Source organism: Rattus rattus, chromosome 4 (genome assembly GCF_011064425.1).
Source record: "Rattus rattus isolate New Zealand chromosome 4, Rrattus_CSIRO_v1, whole genome shotgun sequence".
NCBI classification, from domain to species: domain Eukaryota; kingdom Metazoa; phylum Chordata; class Mammalia; order Rodentia; family Muridae; genus Rattus; species Rattus rattus.
In genome coordinates, this window is record NC_046157.1 from 31,366,283 (window position 1) to 31,376,421 (window position 10,139).

The 10,139-nt window shown below is 41.7% G+C and overlaps 1 protein-coding gene across 1 annotated transcript; it reads right to left on the bottom strand.

The window, feature by feature from the left end:
• Window positions 1–6,816: 6,816 nt before the first annotated feature.
• LOC116897891 (60S ribosomal protein L7a-like) lies at window positions 6,817–7,157 on the bottom strand. The gene has a single exon (XM_032899297.1). It carries the CDS (start codon window positions 7,121–7,123, stop codon window positions 6,851–6,853), a length of 273 nt encoding a protein of 90 aa, XP_032755188.1. The 5' UTR covers window positions 7,124–7,157; the 3' UTR covers window positions 6,817–6,850.
• Between the last annotated feature and the right edge of the window lie 2,982 nt (window positions 7,158–10,139).

The window sequence follows — 10,139 nt, forward strand, 5'->3', positions numbered from 1 at the left end:
TGAACAAGGACGGTTTTTAAAAGCTTACAATGTAGCTGAGAACCAAGCCAAGGAAAGAGTAACATGGGTGATTCTGCCGGATTGACTAGGAGACAGATCAGTGTGGGACTGAGACAAAGAATACAGACAACTGCTTCTAGTGGTTGATAGCTGAGCATTTGGGTAGGTAAAGGGGAAAGGAGAAAGGAAGAGCATAGCAGGAGGCTGCACAGTGAGCCCATAGCTGAGCAGCCTGAACAGAATAGAGAAACAGACCCAGGACATGATAAGTATTTAGAGTAGGGCCAGATTGCAGCCATTCTTGGAACTCAACAAGGGAACGGTATTTGATATAGAAGGAAATCGATGGCCTGGAGAGGCTTTGACAGTTTGATATGACGTGTATGCATCAGCCACCACTGATATCTGGCAACTCAGCTATGACTGGTACATTACTCTGTGAGGTAAATAAGTTTTTATAAAATTGAGACACTGTGCATTTATATAGCTCAATTCCAAGTTATTCTCCAACATTCAGGAGAATGCACTCAGATCAACTCAAATGAGGAGGTGTGTACTGCAGGGATTCATGTGCAGTCGTAGGGTAGACTTTCCCAGAAACATGAGAACTGCAAACAAACCCGTGCCCCAAATGCTCAGAGCTGACTCATTCGATCTCTGCTTCATGGTACTTCTTGGTAAAGAACCAGAGCGTTGACAAGCTCACTTTATATTTTCTGATAGCCAAAAGACTGAAATCATGGGAAGGCCCTCCACTGGGGCTATGCTTACTTGCACGAGATGTGGCAGGCAGAGCAGTCGACTTCCTGCAGCTCTATCAAAGGGTGTTTTAGGCCTGCAGTTTATAGGAAGCTGCTCTCCACAGCTTCTGCTCTGCAGGCTTCTCTCTGCTGCCAGGCAGATGTGTCTTCTTCCTTCAGGAAAAGCTCTATTGGTGGTTTCAGTGACAGCACCCCTATGTCATGTTTTGGAGAAGTGTTCCCCAGAGGGATACAAGCTAAAGGCTTGATCTCCAGCTCATTGTATCATCAGGAGGTGTCGTTGAGGCCTAGTGGCAAACTTAGGACACTAGGCACACCTTTGAAGGAGACAAAAAACACTGTCCCTCCTCATTCCCTTGATTCCAAGCCAACATGAAGTGAGCAGCTTCCTTTACTCATGCTTCTCCTATGAAACATGGAGCCACCACAGACCCCAAAGCAATAGGGATAAGTGATTTTGCACCAAAACCTCTGGATATTCAGAACGAAAATCTTTTTCTCATATTAAGCTGTTTGTCTCAGGTATTTTGTTATAGTAGCAGAAAGCAAACATACTTCTGTAGATGATTGGATCTCTGTCCTCTAGGAAGGCATTCTGGAATGCATATCTAGACCAAAGGTAAGGCAACATTTCTGTAAATGGAAGATAATAAACAGGTTTTGTTGGCCATGTGGCCTGCTTTGCAATTCTTAAAATCATAGGCTTGAAACTAGCCATAGACAACAGATTAAAAATAATGGACATGGTAGTGTCTCAATAAAACTTTATTGACAGGAATAGGTGAAAGGGGTAATGCTGATCTGTAGAGCACACCTTATGCCCCACCCACACCATTCTCAAGCCTCTCAATGGTTTGAAGTACTTAGTTCGCTTTGTTGACAAGCGTTCCTGCTAAAATGATACACATATTGTTTTCTGATTTTGTTTCTGCTTCTGATTAATAGGTCTGTGAGTCAGTCAGAGTAGAGTAGGGTAGGTTATATTGCAGTAACAACAGGCTCCAAACTATAGAGTCAGTCTGGCAAAATATTCCTTCTCTACACTAAATATCAGAATACCATGACATACTGCCTCACATTGGGCTGTGGGATGAACAAATTGATGATCACCATGATACAGATTGAAAGAGTCAATGGCAAACCACACACTTGTTCTTCAGGCTTTGGTGAGGAAATGACATGGCACCCATATTTTATCAGCTGTTATAACTCTTACTCAGGCCTAACTTGAAAGGGTAGAGAAGGGTATTCCTATTACATAAGAGAACAGGGACAATCATAAAATCCCTATTCCTAATGACTCTCACAGGTAGAAGCTACAAGCCACTGTAAGTTAGACAGAGATAGGGAAGCTAACACATTTCAAAGCAATGTTTGTGAAGTCATTGACAATGAATCCACAAGTTCTCAACAATGGCTTACTCACAGTAGGAGTAGGAAAACAATCTCAAGGCTGAGAAATACGACTTAATCTTTGCAGAATTTAGTACTGATTCTCTGTTATTTCTATGTTTTTTTTTTTATTATTGTCTTGTGAAACTAGTTACTCTTATTACATTTGGTTTTGGATTCTGAAAAATGCCCTAGGCTAAATTCTGCTTACAACCCTTTGAGGTAGAATGCCCTTAGATATATTATATATCCCCTATGACTTCCACATCTCTTGTAAAATGGGTTTAATGTGACTAGCTACCTTGTAGGTCAAGAGTAAAATGAGTGGAGCCCAAGCATATGGTATAGAAGCTCATGAAAACAGCTTGCGTGGCCTTTCTCCTATGCCTTTTTCTTCTTATCCCTATTCCATCCCATCGTGGTTAGGTTTGATCGATATGAAAACTCTTCATTACTTCTAAACACTTAATCAGTGACATTATTGAATGATAGACTTTATAGCTAGGAAAAATAACTTATTTCCTCAAGATCAAACAGATTTCAAAGTGGTGCAAAAACTGCAGACTTCCCTCCCTTTCTCTATACCGTGTGTCCCTTACACAAAGTCTGGCCTCTTTGCAAGCAAATTGGAGCTTTGTTCCTCTAAGCATTGCAACGTTTTCATTGCCCCGAGATAGTTCAGTTTTAGTTTCCTTTCCTGTCTGGGCTCATTCCTACCCATCGTTACTTTGCTTCATCTCCCCACAGAACGGGCTGGCTTCTATAACTCCACGTTGTCTTCTGAGAAAGGCTTTTGCTTCTTCCCAATAATTTTTCTGACGTGTACTGAGAGGAGAGGGAGCAGGAGGCCTTCTAACCTGAGGCCTTAGGGGAGTTCACTTCAATGACAAGCTAACCGGTTCCCCCACCTCCACCCCAAGCCCACCCCACCCCCACCCTGACTCTGCCCAAAGTTTGACAGAGAACAGCCTGAGGCCCTCCATTGCAGTTCACAGCTGAGAAGAGTGCTCCAAGGTAGGGCGGCAACGGGGCTTTTTCACACGCACTAAAACTCCTAGTCTCTACTCAAGCACTTGGAGAAGAGTGGAACTGTGTCCTTATTCACTTTCTAGCTGTGATAAACACTGAGGCCAAAAACAACCGGGCAGGAGAAAGTTTATTTCATTTTATATTTTCAAGTCACAGTCTTTCCTTTTTTGCGGGGAGTGGAGGGGGGAGGGAACCAGGACAGGAACTTAAGGCAGGAACCTGGGGTCAGAAACTGGTGTGGAGATAATAAGGAATGCTGCTTACTGACTTGCTCTCTGTGGCTTGCGCGCAGCCTGTCTTTATAATGGCACCACCCACGATGGATCGGGGCCTCCTTCATGATTAAGAAAATACCTCCAGACATAGCCAAAGGCCAATCTGATGGAGGCGCTGCCTCAGCCAACCTTCCCTCTTCCCAGGTGAGCCTCATTTGTATTAAGTTGATAGAAACTAACTTGAACAAGCTGCTTCCTACATTTGAATGACACCTACCACAAGCCGGGACTTCACCTCAGAACAGTGCATAGTTCGTGAGGATATCTCATTTATTAAGTACTGGCGGCAGCACCCAAAAGCAGCATGACATTCACGTGTATCCCATCCAAAGTGCTCAGGCTTAGGTGATGGACAAAAATCAATATTTGCCTAAAAGAAGAGGATGAAATTTGTGGGTGGTTCTGTAATTCAAGATGTAATACAGAGGTGCTTCAGAGATGAATTGCAAATAAAAGGGCAGGTAGAATTTCATGAGTGTCATTTTAAAAGGCTTCATGCTAATAAGAGGCAAACTCATCCTTTGATATTTTCAAGCTTGCTGAGTAAATAACTCATAAAACTTCCCATAATGATTATATGTGTGCCATTGGTGTGCTTCCAAGTCTGACTTTTTTTTTGTAGGTTTGTATCAGAACCTTAGAAAGCTGTGCCACAGTCTCAGGATCCCAGCTAGCTCCTTGACTCGCTACTCAGCCAGGGGAGGTGTCATTTGCATGAGGCAACACTGATACTCCTCCTGACGTCTGCCTGAATGGTATCGTTTTTCTTGTTTTTCTTTCCTATGAATATATCGTATACCTTTTCTTTCCTTAGGGACATAAAGGGAAAGGAGGTGTGGTGTATTAGATAATGCTCGTGGAATTCCTCGCCTCTCACAAAAGAGCTTACAGATGAGGTATAGAAAACACCTCAGTGATTTGAGACGGATGACTTGAGGTACAAGGAAATAAATGGGAGGCAGGTAAATAAACAGGTGTTTTAAAGTGCTAGTGTTGGGCTGGGGAGGTGGCCTTTTCTGTAAAGGTACTGGCTAAGCAAACCTGGCAACCTGATTTTCAAATGAAATCACACACACACACACACACACACACACACACACACACACAGAGAGAGAGAGAGAGAGAGAGAGAGAGAGAGAGAGAGAGAGAGAGAGAGAGAAAGAAGGGCACGCGCACACACACACACAGAAGCACACACATGCACATACACACTAAAATTTAAAAAACCAAAAATAAGTAAATAAACATGCTCATGTAATTACAGGGTGAATTTCTTTATTGCCTACTTTTCTAACTGTTTTGAGCATCTTGCTCTGGTCAATCACACATTATTAGTTGTAATTGATGTGTAGACAGACATGAGAGACAGGACAGGAAGGGCTTCTTAACAACAGGCCTAACAACAATGCCAGCCTCTGCCACAATGCTCCGAGTTTGCCTGGTTTGTTTCTCAGTGTGAAATTTTATGTATTCCAAGCAGCTGTACCATTTTAATTGCGACATTTCCTCAAGGTAGCATTTTATGTGAGGCTCGTTAAATTCTTTCTCAGAGTAGAAGCATGATGAATGTGGCTAGAGTCCTCAGTTCTACTTTCTACATCGATAATAAAACACTAATATTAAACTGTAATAAAGAATGATGGCACTAAAATCACCATTTAATAATCATATGACCAAGCCCATTGAAAACAATAATTTCACAGATGGAAGGCCAAATTAATTTCAACCAAATGCCTCTATGCAAGGTAGAAGTCTGAAAATGAGTATGCCATATATATTTTTACAAGATGCTTATTTTCATTTTAAATGTTACAGATAAACAGTCCTCTGTTCATGGTGTCCAGGCCACCAAGGGCAAAGCTGTGGGGGAAGCCTAGAGTGTGCTCTTCGCTAGGTTGTTTTAGGGGCGTGACAGTGAGCTCCCACTTCCTTTTCGCAGTCTCTTATTTCAGGTTACACTTTGACCATCCTGTTTAGGAAAAGAAAATACTCCCATCTGAAGCTACAGTAAAAGTGTAGTTGCTTTGACAGTTTTTGTCAGCTAACCCAGGGTCTACAGTTAGGGATACAGGGCTTTGCCTGGAGCTGATAAACAAAGTGTGGGTTTGTGGTTAGGAGAAGTTCAGTTTCTGCATGAACTTTGGTGACTTCTTTTTATCAATTTTTGACCTGCCTAAGGGGTAGTCATGTTTTCAACTACAGATCATCTGTGGATTTCTCCTCCTCTTCTGGCTTTTCAACCTTGAATTGTAGAGACCCTACTTGATACATTGTCCCAGCTTCCGGTGTTTCTCATTGCATTGAAACTACAGCTTTCCTTTGACTCTAGAAATGGTTTTCTGAATGCAATCTACGTCTTAGGGAAGCCTTTTGGCATTTGATAAAATAACATTAGCACAGATATGTCAGTGAACCGTCCATCTCCAGTCACTTCATTTACTTTTAATTAACACAATATTTTTATTGATTATTGGAAATTCCACATAATGCATCCCAATCATCTTCACTTTTCAGTCCTGGAAGATCTACCTCTCACCTTTGGAACCGCCACCAAACATAAAAAGACAAATTTCCTTCCTTCCTTCCTTCCTTCCTTCCTTCCTTCCTTCCTTCCTTCCTTTTTTCTTCCCTTCTTTTTTCCTGTCTTCCTTTCTTTTATTGGCTAGAGGCAGTAGGAGGTGTGGGGTCATTGTCACAGAACCTTTCTATTTCTCTTATTCTTAACTATGTGTCTGCCATCATTGATATGAGTACAAGAGAAGCTTTCTTGCCCTTTACAGTCAGTGGCAACACAGAACATGGACTTCTATATGGTCTCTGGCTACAGCATGGGCCATGGCTATCAACATGGCTTCAGGCAGCCTCACAGAACACCAACATCCATTTGGTGGTAAATGGACCACGGACATTCACATGGCATATGGCCACAGCAGGATCAAGGATAGCAACATGGCCCTCAGTGGCAGCACTGGCCATGCACATCAGTGTGGCCCTCATTGGTAACAGGGACCATAGACATAAGCATGCGAGCAGGTGGGAGTACAGACCATGGGCCCATGGCCTTCAATGGTAAAACATCCCATTTGGTTATTAAAATTACTGTCCAAAGTTCACAAAGGACAAAACTTGCTTTCAGCCAAGTTGAATAACTTATTAAAGATAGGTAATTATTCGTATGATTGAGCTTAGACTCATGGTATATGAAATGCTAGACTATAAGGTAATTAATAAATAGCAGTATTCAAAATAGGATATAATTTACTCAGGTGTATGCAAATGACCCACCTTTTCTTTTATGTAGCCTCTACTTGCTAAATATTCTCATTTCTTTTTTTTTTTTTTTGGAAGATAATTTTGTAATTATATTTATGTACAGAAAACTTAAGTGTACATTTAACCCAGTTTAGTGGCGAATTCTTTAGCCTTTGCCTTTTCCAGCTTGGCAATGCGAGCCACAGACTTAGGACCCAGGACGGTGCCTCCCGAGTGGTGGCGGATCTCATCGTATCTGTCATTATGATTGGTCCTAATAGCTTCCACCTTCTTAGCCAGAGCACCCTTGTCTTCCGAGTTAACCTGTGTGAAGGCAACAGTGGTGCACGTCTTCTTGTGGACCAGGCGCCCCAGCCTGGCCTTTCCCTTGATGATGCAGTAGGGCACCCCCATCTTTCAACAAAGGGCAGGCAGGAAAACCACCAGCTCAATGGGGTCTACATCATGGGCAGTCACCACCAGCTGAGCCTCTTGTTCTCCGCCAAGGTGGTGACTGTATTGACCCCTGCTCAGAGGGCAGGTGATCTCTTAGTTGGGACGTCCCCTTTGCCAGCAGCTTTCTTCTCAGCACGAGCCAGCAGCCATTGCTTCTTCTCCTGCTTTGTCTCTGGCCTGTACTTGTGGGCAAGCTTAAGCTGAGTCGCTGTTTGCCTGTCCAGGGCCTAGGTGAACTGGTTGATGGCAGGAGGTACTGCCAGCCTCTTATAGAGGATGGCTCTTTGCCGCTGCAGCCTGATGTAGCGGGGCCATTTGACGAAGCGTGTGAGATCTCTTTTGGGCTGGATATCCTGCCCAATGCTGAAGTTCTTAGGCCTTTTCTCAAAAAAAGATTGACCACCTTTTTGGCCTCCTGTTGCTTGACCACGGCGGGGGCTGGGGCCACCTTCTTCCCCTTGGCCTTCTTTCCTTTGGGCATTTTGCTCGGATGAAGGAGAGACAATATTCTTATTTCTAAACCCTAATTTTTCCTCCAATGCTTATTCACCTACAACAAAGACTTTCTGAGGATTCACAGTTTTGTCAAACCTAAAGACACTTTAATCTTTGAATTAGATAATCCCAACCCTTAATTGTACATTATAGTCCTCTGGGAGCTTCAGAAAACATATATGGCTAACTCTGTCTCAAATCTAATTAGCATGTGGGGTCTTCGCAGTTTTGGTAATGCCCTCACTAGTTCTAATACCATGTGAGTGTGATCATCATCAGTTTGAAACTTGTACGGTGCAATATCCATGCCTTACTAGATACACCTACAGGGATCCTTTCCAAGTCTCACATATACACACACCACCAAACAGTATCGCACTCACAGTGCATTTTGTGGAAACTACAAGTGTTCCTAAGAAATCAGTTTTCTAATCACCTTACAACCATATACGTATTCATTTCTGTGGCCCCTCAAAATTTTAAGGTCCATAAAGTATCTCAAGTTTTATCATAATGAATTTCTATTCTCAAGCTCCATAATAATGTTTGTCCCAATGAAACTCTTTCCAGAGACTTAACCACACCCACCAGAGACCTTCCTTAGTCATTGTTTCCGAAGACCTACAGTCTAACTGCAGGATCTGTTATTATTGATTAGAGCATCCATCACATGTAAGCCTTCCATCCTGCTATTTACTCCACTCTTTCTTTCTGTTACATATCTATATCCAATACTTTCAGGATCTTATTTTCCAAGTTTTTGAATATGTAGTGATGATACAAACAGACACAGTCAATTTCCTAAGGAGGCCACAATTAACTACTGCTAAAATATTAACATTCCAATCTATGCTCTAACTTTAATTGTCAAGCCTGGGATTACTGTACACATATTTTTTTTTTGCCAAAATTACACTGCATAAAATGTGAATGGGTGATGCTATGTTTTAAGTCCATTCCTAAAGGAATGGTTCTGTGAGTAAGAAGTCTAGTGTGACTACTTTGCTTCCACTTCTCAGCACGTGGGTTAGCTTGGGCAATTCATATGCAATGTTTGCTGTGTTAGGTACATTGTGGGGAGCCTTTAAATACCGTGTTGAAAATTTAAAAGGATGTTAATGCATCTTTAGGTTGCTCGTGTGACATTTGTTCATCATTTTAAACAGCATATCACATTTATTGATTTTTATGTGTTAATTCATTCTTACACCAGAGGGATAGATCAGGATAAAAATAGTGGCACATGATCATTTAGATGAAGTATTAAATTGGTGTAGTAGTTTTCTAAGAATGTTTTCCATCTGTGTTCATCAGGATCATTAGATGAAAAGTTGCTTATCTTTTGCCTTTGGCATCAAGGACTTAAATGTCTCTCAAAAGATTCTCATGTTGAAGGCTTGGTCCCTAGGTGACTGTGCTATTGGATGGTTATTGAAACTTTAGGAATGCAGACAAGTGGGAGAAGTGTCACTGGGACCATGCTCTTAAGGGTGTGTATTCAGACCCAGGCTTCTCTTTTCTGTATCGTGGCCATCTTGAGGGCAGCAGCTTCTCACTACCAGTTGTTTACAGTCACGGTGTTTCAACACACTGAAACGATGCTGATGGTGAACGCCAATCGTGAGTCCAAGTGCATGTTTCTTCTTTGGTAGATCTTTGGAATCTCACTTACTCTATCATAGCATCAAAAGGATACAAGGATGACTTCCACACAATACTTGCTCTGTAAATTGAGATTGGCAGTTGTACTCCTTCAAGTTGTTTTTTTGTTTGTTTGTTTGTTTTTGAGAAAGAACAGTATGGAGTCTTTTGTAAAACTTGGTAGAGGGACATCAAAATGGCTCAGGGGATAGAAGAGCTTGTGCCAAGACTGAGTACCTGAGCTGAATCCTTTGAACACATGTATTAAGAAGAGAACCAATTCCTACAAGTTGTTCTCTGATTCCACACATGTGCTCTGACAGAAGCACCACGCCACATGCACATATAATCAAATGTAAAATATATAGATTTTTAAGATTGGAAGAATAATACTATCTCTTTTAGTGAAATATTCAATGAGAATAAATGAAAATATCAACTCTTGGGCTTTTCTTTGATGCTAAGATTTTTAAATAAGTGGTTTAATTTCATTGTTATCCCGCAGGTCAGATTTCTTTTTCTTTTCTTTCCTTTCCTTTTCTTTTTTTATTTCTTTTTCATTATTCTCTCATACATTGCATTCCAACTGCAGTTTGCACCCCTCCAGACCTCCTGTCCCCCACCCACCAAGATCAACTCCTCTCTCTGTCTCCCTTATAGAAAATTAATAACACATCTGCCTAAAAAGTTATAGTAAGATTAGACACAAATGCTCACAGCTTGATTTGGCAAACCAGTAGGACGAAAAGGGTCCCAAAAACAGAAAAAGAGTCAGAGACAACTCCATTCTCACTGTTAGGAGTCCCACAACACCAACGTATATAACCATAACATACAT

Bases quoted from the DNA above. Each gene is read 5' to 3' on its own strand.
- LOC116897891 (XM_032899297.1), bottom strand. From the start codon at position 7,123: ATGGGGGTGCCCTACTGCATCATCAAGGGAAAGGCCAGGCTGGGGCGC.